Below are 18,478 nucleotides of genomic sequence, written 5' to 3' on the forward strand. Positions count from 1 at the left end.
TCTGATGTGCCTCGAGATGCAGCAGTAAATATGCTATAGCTCCTTTAAGGACCCCAGACGTTTTCTCTCTGCCTGATAGTTATCAGTGGCGTACAAACATTCCCGTTCTCCCTCAGCTGACAACTGTTTCCATGAGTTTTGTTAACAGCAGCTTGCCTTTTATTTATTGTTCAAGCAAATAATGCCAGGACTGGAGTTACCTTACTGTAGTAGCAAAAGTAAATTGGAAATAATCGTTATGAGTGACGATGTCAGCTTTCTTCCTGCTCTTAGCAGTGTCCCTGTGTGCACGTGTAGTGCCTGCATTCGCTGGCAGACAGGTCTACAGCCACGACACGTTTCAAAGATCAAGAAGTTCCCCAGTCGTGACCCTGAGGAGGAGGAGACGAAGCCTGCTTTATCCTGGAGCATCGATCCGGCGCGAACCTGCCGTCCGTCGGGAGCCGATGCCAGAGCTTTCATCCCAAAGGAGCGGTAGGAAACCTGGCATGTGGCAGAGACCGAGTTATGTAACTGGATCTTTTCTTAGCCTTTCCGAATGCAAAAGTGAAGGAAAGCCTGCAATTATTTTTGGCCCTTTAAGAAACATTTTAGTCGTCCTTTGAGAAGCCTCACTCATAGACAATTTCTCCCCTTTTCCTTATTTCCAGAGCACTCGAATTCGTCAGCTCCAGCAGTAAACGTTTCAATGTGCTTTTCAAATGAAATGGAAGGTCTGTGCCGAGGTACCACTCCAACGCAGTTTTGGAGACCTCTGAGTTTATCCCCTCTAAAGAAAGCCCTGTGATGTTTTGTTCAAGCTATTTTACATCCCATCATAATTCAAAGCTAAGTTAATGTTTTATCTCTGGCTGCGGTAAATTAGGTAAAGCAGCCTTTCTTCAGTCAGAGTTTAATAACAGTAATCCTTTGCACATTGTCCGTACTGCTATGCTGTGCGCTGATAAATGCAAGAAACATTGCTTAGTGCCTTCTAACAACAGTGGAGACTTTTTTTTAAACACGAAATGTATTTCTGCACTGTCTACTGTTGAGGTATTTCTGAGACTGCTGCACCTCACCTATTGCGGGTAATAAGACAGCTGTGCTTCTCATGACAAACTAACCACAGCTGTTTTATAAGCTAAATATAAAGCTAAACCCACATGAACCCCAAGGTGATTTTGCCACTTAATTTGGTTTCTGCAAGAAGCAGAAAATGCTTGTTCCTTGGAAATTTAATCTTGGAAATTGTTTTAAATGCTCTGTAATTAAAGTTTTGGAAGGATTTCTTCCCCGTGGCGAGGCTGAGCACGCGTGCGCTTGGGCCCGACAAGGGGGCACACAAATGAGCAGCGCTCGCGCTGGCTGCACCGGAGCTCCTCAGGCGGCAGCGTCCGCGAGACTGCGGCTCCCCGCGTAACCGAGGGAGGAGGTTCAGGTGAGACACCTTGCACGTCTGCACTGTTTTACTCGTCTGCCGATGAGTAAAATTCACCTTTACTCATCTGCACGCTCTGCTACTCGCATGTCCCACAAGGCCGATGCAGATCTAATGTCTTCTGCTGTCTTGGACTCGTCAGTTCAAAAATAACACAGCAACAAGAATGACTGATCTTGAATAGTGAAAGTAACGCTACACAGTGTCGTCTTACGGTCTGGAGTCTGTGTTCTTCGTGACTGTTGGGACAAAATGAACAACTGCAAGATTTTGAATCGGCTACAGCGCTGCAACGTTTCCTGAGAACCACAGAGGCGCGGGGGCCTGGTGCGTCGTCAGCTCCCGCTGGGCATTACGGCTCCATCAGCGGGGAGACCGCTGCGCCCCAGAAGTGGCGTAGGCCCCCCGGTAAGTGTAACCTCACTTGGAGAGAGGAAGCATAAAGCATTTATGCAGTGATTTAATGTGTTAGTCCAAATATTTTGATATTTAACTTTTTTCTTAAAAATATTCTTTCCCTTTTGGAAGAAAAGAATATACCAGTATAGGCCTAAATCCCTTTTTGGGAAAAAAAGACAGTTCTTTGTGAAAAAAATTGAGCACCTTTGCATGCTCTGATGTGTTTTGGTGTTCAAAACAGTTCCCAAAAATCTGCACTACCAGTAGAGATGACCTTCTTTCTTGTGAACACGCCGTCCAGAAACTACTGCTTGCTTGAGCTTGTCTATATGTACGTCTGGATCTGATCTACTGTCTCGGAGTGTATTTCATCTTATCAACATGAAAATATGCAATGCTTTCCAACAGTAACAAGGCAGATACACTTGCTAGTGTCAGTTAAAACATCCTCCCTCCGCCCCAGCTTCTGACGGGTGCAGGCGTTTATATGGATGAGATGCCTATTTGCTAAGTTAGGGAATAGAAGGGAAGGACATCATCATCATATCTAGAAGTTTTGGGCAAAGATTACACCACAACTGTGCACTAATCAGTTAATAACAAAATATTGTGCACCTGAAACTGAGCGTCCAGTTAATTGCCTGTTCCAAAACTCATTCGTGCGTCTGACAAGAGGTTACAGTGACCTTTCTTACTTTTCAAGTGTATTCTTTATCTATAAAGAGCAGTTAGAAAAACGTATGAGAATCTAGGCATGAACAGTGGGTGCTGATGTGTGCACAGATAAAATGATGCTTTCAGGTTGTAAAGGGCAACATCATAATGGAAATAATTAAACAGGGTTTTGGACTGGAAAAATGAAACGTGCCTGGTACCAGTCCAGAACTTTTGTTCCTGCTTCAGATGTTTGTTTGGCGCACCCATCAGAAGGATTAGCCCTTTAGACCAGCTTAGATATTGGTGCCTGTGAATTTGTTATTAGCACTGATTATTTTTTAAAAGAGCAGCTGGACCCTGAAATGTATTTTACAACAAACAGCTCAGCCATGAATAATTTACAGCGCCGGGAAAGATCTGGGAAAGGGCTTCGTGCCGGGCTGCCGCGGGTTGTGGGCGGTCGGCTTGCAGCCGCCCCGGGGCGTTTTGCCGCCCTCGCGGCCGTGCTGGCCGGGGAGCCGTCACTTCTGGGATGCATAAATCTGATTGCTGATGAGCGTGCCCTGCTGCCGGGGCAACTTCCAAGGGTCAGTCTGGATTCATTTCCAAGGCTGGATGGACGCCTGAATTTAACTGACCCTTCAGTTTGCCGGAAAAAAAAGAACAATACAACCCAGGGACTGAAAGTCAGAAGAAGAGAAAAGCAAGAGGGAAGCATGTTTCCATTTATCTTGGTCTTTAAACATCCCGGGGAGATGGGGCGAATAGCTATTATCTCCGTTTTTCGTATGGGTAACTAAGACGGGGAGAGATCAAGGAATTTTTCAAAGTGACATAGCCGCGTGATCCCCTAACCTGGGTTTTTCGTGTTTTTCCCGGGAGGGAGGGATGCCCGAGTCGCGTGGCGCCGGGGCACCAGCCTGCGCCGCCGCCGCTCCTCAGCCAGGCGCCGGGGCGCAATCCAGCGCGGGCTCGCGGCCCGTCCTGAGAAACCAGCACAGATTTGTGATATACGGGGTTTTCTTCTTCTTCTCCTCCTGTTTAGGAAGCCGCTCCGCGGAGGTTGGTCTGCCGCCTGCAGCTTTGCCGGGTGAGCCCGCCTGGCCGCTCGTAGCGGCGGCCCGAGGGGAGGGGGGTCGCGCTGGCGGCGCGGGGTGGCGAGAGGCGTCCCTCTGCTTTCCGGTTAACTGATGAAGAACGCTTTAAAGGGTGGGGAAAGCAAAAAAAAAAAAATCGCTAGGTTGGAGCAGCCTTGTAACTGACAGGGGGGAAAAAAACGTAGCCAGCACCAATTGCATCTCCCAGGCCTTTGTTTTTCTGATTTATGGTAGGTACCTGGTCTGCTGAAGCGGCTTGCCTGGGGCGGGGGGACAGCTCCAGCCCGGAGGTGCTGCAGGGACGGGGGCGGGAAGGGAAGGGAACGGGGAGAGCGCGCTGCCCGCCGTCACCCGTACCCACCGTTGCCTGCGCTCTGTGGGCGCTGGTCGCGACGCCCTGTTTCCCTCCCAGCCTGGCGGCAGGGGCGCGCGGTCGCCCAGCCGGGGAGCTAGCGGCGGGTAAGCCTTGCCGCCCGGCCCGGCTTCTCGCCGCTGGCCGCTTTTCCGCCTCCGTTGCAGCGCGTGGCGTAGCTCCGGCAAGCCAAGGGGGTACCCAGCGCCTTGATTTATCTGCCTGCTCCGGCCCGGCAATTAATCCTGCTTTTGCGAGGCGGGAGGGAAGCAGCAGGCATGCAGCGCCGCCAGATCGCCGCTGATAACGCCCGCCCGCCCGCCTGCCTTTCGCCGCCCCGCGCTAGCACGGCAGCCGGCCCGCCGGCCTATTAAGGAATAAAGAAACCTGCCGAGCGGGAGCCGGCGGCCGGAGGGCAAAAGCGCTGCTCTGGCCTCCGTTCTTCTCCGGGTTGCTCGCAAACGGGTGCGTGTCGGGCTAACGGGGGAGCGCAGGCGGTTGCGCTGGGGCGGCGAGGGTCCGGCCGCCGGCGGGTCGCGGCCCTCCGCTCGGCCTCTGGTCTGCGTTAGCCGGGCCCGCGTTCGCCCCGCGCCTCGAGGGCACCCCGAAGCAGACGGCCGCCGCGGGTGCAGGTAGGAGGTTTTTGCAAGAGGGAAGGCGGGGGGCCTGGTGTTTCCGTCCCGATCTGCGTCTTCTGCGTGCGTCTTGCAGCTAGGGAGCGGGGTTTTGCCTCGTATTTTATTACGCACCGGTTTAAAAAGCAGGAGCCGAGCGCGGCCGCGTCCAGTTTTGCGGGAGGCTCCGACCCGGAGGAGCGGCCGGGGGAGCTGCGGACGCGGCAAACGGGGCTCCCGGCGTGGCAGCGCGAAGCCTCGTCCAGGCGAGGCCGGCGCGGAGGGAGGGCAGCGCCGCCGTCACCGTCACCGCCGCCCGCTCGGAGGGCTCCCGCTGACTGTCGCCCGCTGAAGTTGCAAGCGCCCGCGCGGCCTGCGGCGGCGGCGGCCGCCCTGTGAGCTGCCGGGCGTTTTACGCGTCGGCGGGGAGGAGACGGGGGGTTGCCGCAGGCCGAGAGGCTCCGACGGGGTTCGCCGGGATGGCGTCGCGGTTTCTGTCGGCGACCCGAGGCCGGGCGGGAAAGCAGCGGCGCGCCGGTGGGAGTCGGGAACGCGTCCTTGGCGCCGAGAGTAGGCGCGCTGGGCCTGACCCACCTGAATAACGAGCTGTGTACAGCCTAAAAGCAGTTTGGCGGGTTTGGAGGACTGTTGGCGCAGGCTGCGCCCCCGCGGCCGGCCGGGGCCTCACGTGAGCCTGGGCAGCGCCGCCGGCGGGACCCCTGCGGCAGGCCGGGGACCGGGACCCCTGCGGCGGGCCGGGAGCCCTCGCAGCGGGCCGGGGGCCGGGACCCCTGCGGCGGGCCGGGAGCCCTCGTGGCAGGCCGGGGGCCAGGAGCCCTCGCGGCGGCCCCCGCAGCGTGTGTCCGCATCGCTCTGCGGAGCTGAAAGCTTGCAGCGCCGCGGCAGGAAACGTTGACGACTTGGTTTTGCGAAGGCTTCCCCCCCCCCCCCGCCCCCCTTCCAAACGGGAGGCCTTGGGTCTTTTTAAAAAAAAAAAAAGAAAAAAAGGTCCATTTAAAACAAAAGACCAATGTGCATGGTGGCCCTTTCTCTTTTGCAAGTTAAACGCCTCATCTTTCCTTAGAGAGCAGCTCTAAATCATTTTATTTGCAAGCCCTAAGCAGGAATTTGTATTCATGGTTAAGACATTTATTGAGTTAATTTATTTAAGGCTGGGGCATAATTTCTAATAATGGAAGAGTCTCTAGGCCCAGCGAAATTGTCTCCCTGATAGGGCATTAATATTTTAAGGGATTATAATACTCTGTCAATGGATCCGTGTCTTTTGGGGAGTAGGTTAGCAGTTATTGATGCTCGCTCATATGAAGGATTGTCTTAAACAAAGCCAGCGCTCCGCAGCACGATGCCCGCCATAGGGCTGCGTCTCGGCTCCGGCCGGGAGGGTGTTTTGGCCGCTGGGCAAAGAGACACGAATGAAACGAGGAGGAGATAAGAGCACGAGCCCGCAGGGTGGCTGCTGCTGCTGCTCCCCGCTCCTGGGCCCGCGATTACCTGCCGTGCCTACGAAGCTCTGGTGGCTGGGCAGACTTGCCCGAAGATCTTCAGGTGAAAGCAGGAACTGATCTGAGCAAGGAGATGCTGGCCCGTCTTCTGAAGGAGGTTTGTTCGCCCTGGCAGACGCTCCCGTCTTTATTAATTAAAATTAAAGGACAAAGAAGTCGACACCTCGATACCTTGGTTTCTCTGTGGTAGGACGTGGTGGGCTGCCTGCGGGTAGACAGCCGGATAGAAACATCCATCTCTGCTTTATAGTGTTTTATCCACTGGAGTTTATCTGCGTGAGCTCATCCTGCCGGGATGTCTCAGCTTACGTGAAAAGCAGCACGGAGGAGAGGAGGGGAGGACTCTGGGGGAGCAAAGTGCTGGCGGCAGTGTGACATCTCGGGCAATAAGGGAGTTAAAACCAGGCTACTTCTGCAACAGGTTATTTTTCCTAGGCTAAATGCAGGGCACCTTAACCCCCCTGAGCCCGGTGGTGGCTACTGGAGCAGGGGGAGGACTTCGGTTCGAATCCCGTTTTCTTGGAGCCAGCTACTGTGGGCATAAGCCATGGTCTGTTTTCAAGTACCGTGTCTGCTTCTAATTACCGTCTGGAGGGCGAGTCTTTCCCCTATGACGAGCTCTTGGCATCTGCGAGGTCGCACAGTACAGAGTGGCGTGGGGACCAGCCTGCCCCTCGTTCCCAGCCGGACAGCCCTGCCACGCGGAAGCGCCGCGGCAGCTATAGAAGTGGCGTGAAGACGGCTAAACGCACACGGAGCTGCGGTGCTCTGCTGCGGGTGTGCTCCCCGGCTTCGAGTAAAAGCTTTTATGTATTCCTGTATGAATTATTCCTCTTAACGCAATAAGTAGCGTGAAAGAATACATCTGCTAGAAGCTGAATTCTGCTGCGAGTCGAACGCTAGCGCTTGGTGGCTCTGTGCACGAGGCTTCGCTGTGGGTGTTGAATGTTTATTGAGAAGAATGAACGTGGCGTGGAAGGCCGTGCAGTCATGGCGCAGTCTGGGCTGTGCTGGCTGCACCAGCAAAACGTGGGTAAAGAGTGGTCTGTGGAGACGTTCGAGACGTTACGGGGCCCGTTTCTCCTTAACGCTTGCTGCGGAGAGCAACGTTGCACTACCCTGCAGAAATTCAGGCTAATATATATATGCGAGATGAGTGTGTCTGCACTGTGCTCCTCGGGGCACCGTCGGAGATTTTTTCCTACGTACTCATTTGTCAGTGCCTCGTCAAGCCTTTGATGGACGAGGTACTGGCGTCTCTCTTTGTCCTTATTCCCTTCTTCAGGCCGCTTTGTGTCCTTTCCCCCTTCTCGGGAAGCTGTTGCCGAGCCTGGCGGGCCAGGACAGCGTCCTGGCAGAGGAGGACGATGTTCAGTGAGAAGCAGCATTTCCCATTTACCTCTTTAGCACTTTCAAATCTTTGGAAGCTTCTAAGAAAAACTTCCACGCGTTTACCGTGGACTTTCTGGCTAGGAATATTTATTTTTGTGCATGTCTGCTGTAGAAGAGCTGCCTTTCAGTCTATCCACGGCACCCTTGGGCTGATATAGCATGAGACTAATTAGAAGCAAAACACCTCATGTTTTCTCCATATATTTATTTTTTTTTTTTTCTTCTGTGCCCCTCAAATTCCTTCCTGTATGAATGACACAATCTCATTCTTTCCAAATGCTGCTCACTTGGGAATCTTTCAATTACAATTACCTTTTTTTGCCTCCGTTTCCTCCGTTAGCTCACCCAGAACTGAGCAGAGAACTATCTGTTGTTGATGCAGCACGTTCATACGATCTCTGCCCAGTTCTTTGTGGGCAGAGTTTGGAAGGGTCTCAAGGTGCGTGTCACGTCCCAAGAGGGAGTTAAATGGTGCGTGCTCATCTCAGCTGATAGGAGCAAGAATAATCATGTCTCGCATTAAATGCCTGCGCATACCCAAGGGAGGAGACTCGGCGAAGCCATCGGGCGAGGTGGGCGGGACCGCGTGTGCAGGGTTACACGTGCAGGGCTGGCGAGTCCAGAGCGAAATCGCAGAAGGCAACGTTGCCGCGCTCGTGAGCTCGGGCCCGCGAGAGGAGGGGAGGTGAAGGTTTTGCAGCGGGGGGGCGAGGGGCAGGTTTGCGGCGCGAATGCAGCCCGTGCTCTGAAATAACTGCACATCGCACCTGAGGGTGGGCAGCCGTGCGTGCGCCAGGGCTGCAGCTGCACGGTCTGACAGTCGCAGGCAAATGAAGATTAGAGCTGGAGGCAAGATATCTAGTATTGGAGTAAAGCGGGTGGAACAGCTGCCCAGAGAAGTATGATAAATTTCTGTATAAAACTGTAATTATTTGCAAGTTTTCTATACGTGTATTTGCTCCGACAGAGTAAGTGAATTGACCAAACAGAAACCAAACTTGACGCTTTGGAAGAAGAATTCGTTTCATGTGAGTAAATTTTGAACACCTTCATTTTGATATAATTTAAGACTTTCTGCGTATATTGCAAAAACTCGCTCCTGCAAGCTGCAGGCGGGCGGGCATACCCATGCCCAGTGGGCCACTGCGAGCATGAGCTGCTGCTTCCCACGGTAGCTTGAAGGGCCAGAGCTTAACATCTTGGAAACATAAGTGCATTACTCAGGCATGGCTTTAACATTCCTCATAAGAGGACGGAATATAAATTCTACCCTTCTTGTATGTTGGAGTTTCTTCTGACTTTCTTGGGAATGAATGGGACAAGAATCAGGCGTGCAATTTTTTGAGGTGTCGTATAAGCGATAGGCCTGGTGCTCCTCTTTCCTGGGCCGATGCGAACTAATAGCGCTGCCACCTGGCTAATAGGGCCACCACTCCTGAATGCAATGCACCTTTTGCTCTTCCAGGAAAAAAAGCTGAGCCAAAAATAACCTTCTAGATTTGGGCCAAGTTATTAAGCAAGCTGGTTGAATTTGCATTTTTTCAAGCAGCAAAATCAGCAGGGCGGGGGGGGGGGAACCAGGTTCAGTTCCAAGCAAAATAGAAGCTTTCTGAGGCTCTGACAAAATAGGAAAACGTGAAAGGCTTAAGTCAGTATGAGCTGATCCTTTTAGCCCAAAATGATGTGCTTTGTTTCACTTTGTGCTATTTAACACTTATTAAGTCTTTTCTCAATGTCCTTTTTTTATTCAGCAAATACAAGAAGCAAAAAAAATTTTTTTGAAGGTAAAAATCAAAAACGTTTTCTTTCAATGGTATCACCTTGGTGGTACTTGCAAAGTAAGCATTAGATTGAGAGAGAGAGAGATCTTAATATAATTAATAGATATGTATATTAGTACTTTCAAATTTCTGCCTGTCCTATTTTTTTCTGCCAAAATAATTTGCCACAGCTGGTCCATAGTTACAAACCATTTGGGTCCCTTTCCCTCCCACTCTCTCCAGGTGTATTTTCAGCAATGTAATGAGTCACCGAAAAGCCTGTGCCCGCTCCCCTCCAGCGCTCTTCCCCGCTTCAGCACGCGGGTGCAGCCTCTACCTTCTCCCACCCCCTTTGGCCTCCACCTACCCCAACCCCCTTTTTTGTCCTGACCAGCCAAAGAGTGAACTCTTGTACCAGTTGACACACGGTAGGATCCTGCTAGCTCTTCAGTTCTGTCCTAATGCAATTAGTTATGTATAGATTGATTTTAGTGTCAGCTAGCTAAGGCTTCCAGTAAGACTGGCTTGCATCCAAGTGTTGCATACGCATAAACGTGCCTCTGCTCTAACTCCGTTCCTTTCCTTGTAGTTGCTCCAGATTTTTTCCTGGCTCCAGTTGCTCCTGGCCTGCCAAAATAGGTTTTCAGCATTAAAAAATTTAAAAGATAAAAATTAAACAGTCATTCTGGCAAGAACAAGCTTTAAAGTTAAGAAATTTTTTCGAGTTAAAGTTGAGGAAGCAGGGAGAAAACTGGTTTCGGATCAACCGTGAAAATGAAAGCTTTTCATGATCCCTTGGTTTGGCCATTAGGTTAAGATGTGAACAGCTTCCACAATAAATGGTCTCTCTTGTGTCAGCTGTGAGGAAAGTCACTCCATGAACCTCTCCTTGCAACCCCTGCCCACCCACAGCCCCATGGCAGGCTGCTTTTGAGATCATTTGAAAAAAAAAATACAGGAAGATAGATCATATCGGTGCACTGGTCCTGTTGGCCAAGGATAACTTTTGCTATCCTTGTGCAAGATGAGCATGCTTGAGGTGAAGATCGGCTTCCTCAGGTGACCCTGCCGGATCTTGTCCTGGGAACAAAAGCACCTGGGAAAACCCTGCAGTGAAACTGGTTGCCCTAAAACGCTGACATGGCCTCTTTCTTGTGTTTGGCTTGGGAAGGGGGATTTTGCTTTGGGTGCAAGTGAAAGCGGATGGATCAGATTATGCCTGGGTTCCTAGGGAAAGTCTTTGCTTTGTGTAACGGGGCAATGCTTAAATGGGCAAATTACATGTAACCTCTTTTATTTCAGCATTTATTTTGTTATCTCCATCCTTCTCTAGCTAAGTTATTTTCTCTTACATATGGGTGCCTGGGTGGAATATTGTGCAGTCGTAGGTCTTGGGCTCCAGCAAAATTTGATTTGCGAGTTATTACCTGAACATTAGTAAGCTTGCCGTATGGCTTTTAGTTTTCTAGGTGTTTTATTTTATTTTCATATTATTTTTATTTTTAGACCTCCACAAAAGCGCTCCCATTGCCAGGTGTGGGGATGCGATTAGCTGCTAGAAAATCAAAGAATATGCTAATTTTCTTCTCTGCGCAGTGAAACCCAGGCAGTGATTTTGGATGTTAAGTGGGAGGTAATGCAGGGCTGCAGTGGTTTCAGTCAGTTTCCCTCAGTGTTAATTACTGCTTGCCACTATTGGTTGCACTTCCAATAGTGTCGAGGAGCCTGGATACCATTGCAGGCCTCACAGGGTGAGTGTACGTTTTTATATCATCTCTCACCTTGTTCCCTGTAAACTATAGTATTGCAACTGCCGACTATTTTCCTCCGTTTGTGTTTTCACTTTTCCTACCCTTTCAAAGAGGAATATAGCAGGATGAAGGCAGCGTGGACTGAGCTGTAGTGGAGAAACACACTGCTGTTGCGTGCTGTTGTTGGCTGGTGTAAATAAGCATCATTTCATTAACTTCTCTGGAAGCAAACACAGGCTTAACCAGTTAGGATTCTAGCTGGATCGTTTTTTTTCTGTATTACTTGCATCTTTATAGTTTTCACAGTCAATAGGAAGAATATGGAGCTGAATGAGCGAGCTATTAGATTCTCACAGTTTTCATTCATTGTGTAGACTCAAACAATAATTTTTATATACTTTTACACTTGGAAGCTCTCTCTCCATCAGTTGCATTAGTATTGCATTTTTGACTTCTGTTGTTCTAATATTGCCTCTCCTGTGCTTTCACTGACCATAGGAAAAAAAAGTCCTGATTAAACAGTGCCTAAGTTTTTTTTCTATTAAAGTCAAAGAAAATCCTTTACTGAATAGAGAAATGTAAATATACAGTCCTACAATCGTATCTTCGCACCACACTGAACTAATGAGGTTCATAATCTCTGATGGAGGCTCCTGGGCTGTAAAAGCAGGATGGCGATCGCGTTAAGTGACGCACTGGAATTCCTGGGTTTCGACAAGCCCAGCGCCTTTGGTGCTCTTCTGTCTTGATGTAGTTCAAGAAGGAGTAAGGAAATGCAATGTTGTGTTCAGTTCTGGGCACTGATGTCACCTTTTTCGTGCCCATAAGTAAACTCGTATGCTAAGTTTCTAGCTATCTTAGGTGCTTACAGATCATCCTTTCGCTGCCTCTCGGTCCTTGATGTATTTATCTTCACAGCAGTCCTCTGAAGGAGGAAAATAAGACTTTCCTTGTTTGGAAGAGGATTAACAGAGGCACACAGAAATTGAGACTGTGTAGTTGTGCAGTTCTTTGAGGTCTGTGGCAGCAGCAGCTATAAATTTGTCCAAGTTGGTTTGTTTCCAGCTGTCTCTGCTAGATACTGTTAGCACACGTTTCAGGGCACGTTTCACTATGGTTAACTGAAGACATAACAGGGTCCCAAGAAGGCTTTTTACCTCATAAGATGTTTCCATCCATTATTCAGCTGTCAAAATAAATAGAAATTTGGCTTGCTTTCTTCAAAATAAGGCCTTTGTAACTAAGATCAGATAGCATCAAACAGTGAGAACCTTGTTTTGACACACCGGAACGCTAGCGCTTCATGCTCCCAGCCACAGCTCCTGAGCAAAATTGATGCGTGTGAATTTTCTACTTAATTTTTGACTTGTGAACAGTAAGATAAGAACCGAAGAATCCGAAAACATTGTCGTTCCTGTAGTAACCTTTGGCCTTTGTAGGCCTTTAATTATGCCACCCTGCGTTGGGCACTCTCAGCTTTTTCTCAGCTGAGACTGGCTGTTTTGGGCCGCAACTCTGACGTTGCCTGTTCGTGCCCCAGAAGATGAGGGTGCTGATTCAGTAAGTAAGGCCTCCTCTACTACCACTTACGAGCACTGTTTTATCTGAAAATAACGTGTCTCAAACCACGAGAAAAGGACATCTCAACACTAACGTGGGCTTTTAAAGGTTTTGTGAGGTGAATTTCATCAGTCCTCATACTGTAACCAAATGCTAATTTGTAGAATTATCCCACCTTTCTAGAAGTTCTTCTTTGACTTCAAAAGGACTGGTTTTTCTTCTTTCTCACCAAAATTGTAGTCTAACGTTGCTGTGAGCAGGTAAATGATTTCTCACTCTAATCCTTTATGATCTCATTTTAGCGAGGAGCACTTAGTAAAGTCTGGAAACATCTGAACACCATGTTCACGGAAAGGTGCTAGAAGTGCAAAGCTTCGTTAGGAATTCAGATTTTAGAAAGATATCAGAGTGTATTTTATTTTTGAAAAACATTGTCTTTCTCCAGTGGGATTCTCATTACATGGCTCTGCTTCTTTGGCGCTCGAACGTTTGGTTACTTTTACTGGCTCTGTATCAGCAAAGACCTTTCTCTTGCCTCGAGAACTGCTGTCCTATTGCACCCCCCCAGAGCCATGTGATTAGCTGAGAAGATAGCGTATCCTCTGGGCTGTGGTGACCTACCACAGGAGGGATCAAACCGAGCAGAAAATTTGCCATATTTAGGTTACTATGGAACAGCTAGTTTTGAAGTTGAGGCCTTAATTGCAGTGCAGAAAGTGAAACACACTGAATCAGAATATGTGATCTTGCTTTCACCAGTGACTAAAGATTTGCATAGTTATTCCCGATTTATAACAGTATAATAAAGAAAAAAGCTTGTTTCCATCCAAGAATGGTGTTGTCTTGCCAATACCTGTCTGAAGGCTCTGACACACGTGGGGGTGTACTTTAAATAGTCTAGTAGAGTAGGTAGGACAGTATCGTGCTTCCAGCTCAAGCTAACGATGGCCGAGTAATGCGGTCGCTTTGGCTTCTGCAGTGCCGTTGTTCTGATCAGCCCGTTCCTGTAGTGGCTCCCTGGCACAACATGTTAGAATTGTAGCTGTGACCATCCATACACTTAAGGAAGGGTGTTTAATTGATCCGCCATTGCACGCAGAGAACATGATTTCAGTGCTGGGGTTAGGGCACCGTTACAGTCGATCCTCATGTCACCCGCTTTCATGCAAGCCCAGACCTGTGGAAGTCTTGGGCTAAAAGCCAAGATTCAGTTCCACTCCCAGAAAAGTCAACGAAACCCATTTAAAGTGGGATGTTTTCACCCTGTACTGAATGCTGAGTGACTTGCCAATGTTGCTATTAATAGTACAGGTTTCTCCCAGGCGTGAGCTAACAGAGCGTGGAGCTACAGCAGGTCTGTGTTGTTTTTTAGCCCAGGGCTGAAAGATGCCGACCGTCTTCTGTGGGAAGAGTCTCGCATTACTTCGGGTCCGATTACCTTTAGCAACTTTCTGAACGTTTTTCTGCTTAATAAATCCTTTCCCCATGGTGTCATTCTCAGCATCAGGTAACCACCATCCCATGCTGAAAGAAGAGATGCCCTACCTAAAACAAAGTAGTAGCTAAAATCTGATGACGTAAAGGACCTCAGGAACCAAATTGTCACTAGTCTTTTGTGTGGAAAGTGTTACGTTTCGCACTGCTGAAAAACAGCATAAACTAGAAAGAAAGGGCAGCAGTTACTGTGTGTTGGGGGTGTTAAACATCATACAGTATGTGGTTCTGACTCTGCACAATTTCTTCTCCCTGTCCCCTTCCCTCAAAATATTTTCTCTTAAACCACATAATTTTACTCTTCTTTTCTGCTTTACAGAATAGTAGTGTAAATACTGCAATAATCTCCAGAGATGTTCTGCCGATCTTTTTGCCTCTTCGGTCTGTGTCTTTTCCTTCCAACTGAAAGGTAAGTGGAGAGTTTGTTTTGTTTTATGGGTGAACATCTGAGCTGTGCTTGGTACAAAGAATGGGAGCTGAAAGGAAGTTATGCCTCCAGCTTTCCAGCCCTTTGAAAGCAAGCTAGGTGCAGTAAGGGATGAGACAAGGACGAGCATCCTGCCTAGTTCCCCAGAGCACAAGGTGTGTGACGGCAGTGCAACCCCTTACCTCCTTTCGGGCCTCTGGCGAGCCTGTGGTTTTCACTGGGAAATCCAAGCCCTCGCGACTCTCAACATCCCTGAGCTTTGTTGGTGATGGAGTCCTAATGACTTGCAAGCAGCTTATGTTTCTGCTGAGCTCTAACGGGCTTAGCAGAAGTGAGGTTCTTTCTGGTGGACAACCTGCAGCGAAGCTCTGGGGGCTATTAGCCCGGCTTTAAAGAGAATAGGAGAAAGCAACTCTACCAGAGCTTTGAGTAACTGAATTGCTGAGTTTCTTACTGCACCCTCCAGCTGTCCTGAGACTCTAGGAGAGGTAAAGACACTGCCCTCCACCTCCTTCATCCCTTCGCAGAGCAATAGCAAACTCTAACGAGCCCCTTGTTTACATTTTCAGCGAGTGAGTACATGACCACATAGGGAATAGCACTATAAAACTTATCTTTTTACAGTGCCCAAACCTAACTCTCTAGCTATTTTATGTGACGGTACAGCTTCGAGAGCCTCGCAGTGCCAGGTATTAGCTTTATTGCCTATCCATAAGATACTAATTTTGACGTTGTAATAGTAGACTGGCGTCAAATCCTCTGTATGGACAGCAGGTAGGTGCAGTCCAGGTCGCAAAGCTTTGTGGCTGGCTGTGAAGCGCTCATGGCTCTCAGAGGTCTTACCCCGACGTTGGCTGTGGGGAGCCTGTCTGACACTAACAAATGAGGAAGAAAGCTTGTTTAGGGAATTAGTGCTCTGAGAGGAGGAGCTGTTAGTGAGATCTGCCCCAGGCTATCATAAGCTTGAGGGGAAAAAAATGTATTTTCCTTATACAGATTGCATGTGGGGAGTCAGAAGGGGGAGAAGACTGCAGGTTATTATTAAGACTTGTGGTATATAGACCTTGCCTGATTTGCTGGGACATTTTAAGAATATCCTTATGACATCGTGTAGCAAACCTGTGGGTGATGCTTGAGGTCCTTTGCAATTTTCCCACCTCTTCACAGCGCTGATTGTTCAGCCAAGTTAAGCAATGAGAGTTGAATGCTAGCAATTTCAACAATTTACTTATTTTTAATAAGCATTTGATGCAGTTTGTTTGCTTGTCCGGGCACCTGCTGGAAGCACTACTGCAGCTGCCCCCCAGATGTGCCCAGCGTGCCCGGCCACGGGTGACATTTCGTGCTTGCGCTCCTAGGAGGGCCTCCTTGGCTCACCTGCCCGACATGCACAGTGGTGACACGACATCCCTCCCTGGATTTGAGAACCTCACCATGGGATACAACAAATACCTCCGGCCCTACTTTGGTGGTATGTCGGCTATGTGCGTTTGGTTGTGTGACGAAAAGTCTGGGAGACTTGCATGAAAAAGAGAGTATGTTTTAAGCCTTATTTAATGTGCCCCGGTTTAAAAGGTTACGCCCCTTCTAAGTAGCCAAAGCCTGTATGCATCCGGTGTTTTCTTGCATAGTTGTGCGCGTGTGTGTGGAATATTAGAGCACATCCATCTGTGAAGCTAAGAACGGGGAGTTTATGGAAATTCAACACATCCACGAAAGATCTGGCAGAGACCGAAACTCTGCTCTACTTGCGTGCGCTTCTGTTTAGAGTCTGGTGGTTTTCTTGTTTATTTTTGTTCATGTATCTCTATTTAATAGATTGTGGCCGTTCTCCTTGTCTGGTTGAACAGTTTGATCCAAGCGTCAGGGATCTTATGGCCACTACAGGGGGCTACAGCTTTGTAGACAGCCTGTCTCTAGGTTTTACTTGATGCACTTGGTGAGGTGCAGAGGGTGAATTCATAGACAGAGTATCTCGCTGCGTCCAGAGCTCTCCCAAGACCCAGGTTGTGAGTCCATGCTGGTCTGAGGACCAAGGCTGTCTGGAAATCCTACCTGCCTGTGTGGCTGACAACAGCGACCTTCTAAGGAAGACCAAAAATGGTCATATTGCAGGGGAATCGTGAATAGTCACTTGCTCAATGCCAAGCACGGGATGCATGAATGTGGCCTGGGCCATTCACGCCCAGGTGGAGAAGCTCTGGAAGGTGCTCAAAACCTAAGGCTCTGCCTCTGCCCCAGGGTACCGTCTTGGCTGCCCCAAGCATTCTTGCAGATAAATCAGCAAATTTAGTCATGAAGATGCCCTTAAAATACAGTGTTAAGGAAGGGCAAGCTCAAAACCAGGAATTATTTCTATGAAAAATATTGACTTTTGGCACGTGCTTTCATTCAGTGCTGGGACACAAACTAAACTTGCTTTAATCTCTTGTGACCCTTCAGGGAGAGAGCACCCTGACAGACAGTCAGTTATTTAGAAACTCCCCTAGGGCTACTGTCAGGCATCTCCCACCTCCCACGTGAGTGCTGTGAGCGCTTGGAGGAATGGGTTTCTCAGAATTACATTCAGCACCTGAAAAATAGTGATGAAAGTTCAATAAAAGCAATGTTACGAAAATTTTGATAAATTTTGCTTTTCTGCCAGAATCTGTAACTGAAACAATGCTTGGTAGAAAAATTCTTCATCAGCTGTAGCTGGGACTTGCATGTTTCCTACTGTAGCTCCTGCAGACTGGCCTTGTACTTTTGTGAGTTGTTAGCTTCTTCCTCTTTTTCACTGTGATGATAAAACTTCTGGGTCAATAAGGAATTTAACAGATTGTTATATCCAGAATATCTCATCTCACGCAGGAATATAAAAGCTTCACTGAAACCTGTCACATAAATTAACAGATGCTTCTGATTTACGCAATAGAGATTTAAATGCATCTACACCAGTCTATGCCTAGCATAGCCATAAATGTTTAAAAAAAAAAAAAAAAAAAAAAACAGGACTCAGGTTTGGCCTATTCCAGAAGCCTAAGTCCTCAAAGATCTACCCACTGGTCACTGATTTCAGTGGATTTCAAGTGCCTAAATATGTGGGAGGACCTTGAAAACAAGATGGAAGGAGCTAAATGAGAATTACTTTAAAACCCCATATCTTTTGCAAATGAATATATTTTGAATTTTGGAACCGTTTAAAAAAAAAAAAAAAGCAAAAAACAGATCTAATCTAGAAGAAGCTTTAGAAATCAGGTTTCTCTGAATTTTCCTAAATGCTATTTAAAAACCTTGAAGAAGAGTTTCAGCAAGTCTCCTGAGGAGAGGCACTACTGCGCTGATCACTTAGGCAGAGAGGGCTGAGTCTTGGAAGGTGCCAAGGCCTGGCAAGTCCTACTAACAATAAAGGATTTGTGTGCATTAGTGCAACAGTCCCTGCGGTACAGAGGGCAGCCTCGGTTCTTTGAGTCCCAAATTCATACTGAAGCCATCTGGAGTTGGGTCTGTTTGCATCTTTCTGTTTTCATAATTATTACCCTGTCTTTGAAAGATAATTAGTACTATCTTGCTGGACATGGTGAGCTTTCTCTAGCTACCAGCAGTGACATTTCCTGGGGAGGAGCTGCCCTCTTGTGGTAAATTTTAAGAGTTAATGTTAGAAAAGAGCAGACCGCTAAGATTTAGGATGTTTAAAAAAAAAAAAAAGAAAAAGCTGTTGCACTTCTGTTTTGCAAGCTGTTTTCACGACTGATAATCTTGACTGCACATCTGCCTTTTTGACTTAGAGGTTCCCCATGCCTCTTGATTTAATTGGAGAAGGTCCTTTAAGACTTCCTTCAGTTACACTGGGGAGCAGTGTTACCAGTTGTGCATCGAATGCCATCGCCTAGAAGCGCAGTAAACTTGTATCAAAGAGGGCTGTATTCAGCTGAGTGTAACAGAAGTTGGAAGGGACCTGAGGAGGGGTCTCCTGCTCAAAGCAAGGTTAGCTTTGAGATCAGACTGGGCTGCTCAGGGCTTTCTCCAGTCAGGTCTTGGAAAACTCCAAAA

At 48.3% G+C, this 18,478-nt stretch overlaps 1 protein-coding gene across 3 annotated transcripts in view; it reads left to right on the plus strand.

Moving 5' to 3' along the window:
• Nucleotides 1-18,478, plus strand: part of GABRP (gamma-aminobutyric acid type A receptor subunit pi) — a 33,969-nt gene that overhangs the window by 2,790 nt on the left and 12,701 nt on the right. Inside the window, exons 3-7 of one of the 3 annotated variants that reach the window (XM_068959916.1) lie at nt 277-1,420; nt 1,520-1,828; nt 8,422-8,482; nt 14,339-14,428; nt 15,805-15,917. In XM_068959916.1, coding sequence (XP_068816017.1) covers nt 14,373-14,428; nt 15,805-15,917 — 169 coding nt within the window. In that variant the 5' untranslated portion in view covers nt 277-1,420; nt 1,520-1,828; nt 8,422-8,482; nt 14,339-14,372. Of the gene's footprint in view, nt 1-276; nt 1,421-1,519; nt 1,829-3,662; nt 3,804-4,297; nt 4,558-8,421; nt 8,483-14,338; nt 14,429-15,804; nt 15,918-18,478 lie in introns of those variants that run through there. The other 2 variants (XM_068959917.1, XM_068959914.1) reach the window with 2 other exon arrangements.

This window comes from Struthio camelus, chromosome 13 (genome assembly GCF_040807025.1).
Source record: "Struthio camelus isolate bStrCam1 chromosome 13, bStrCam1.hap1, whole genome shotgun sequence".
Lineage (NCBI taxonomy): Eukaryota > Metazoa > Chordata > Aves > Struthioniformes > Struthionidae > Struthio > Struthio camelus.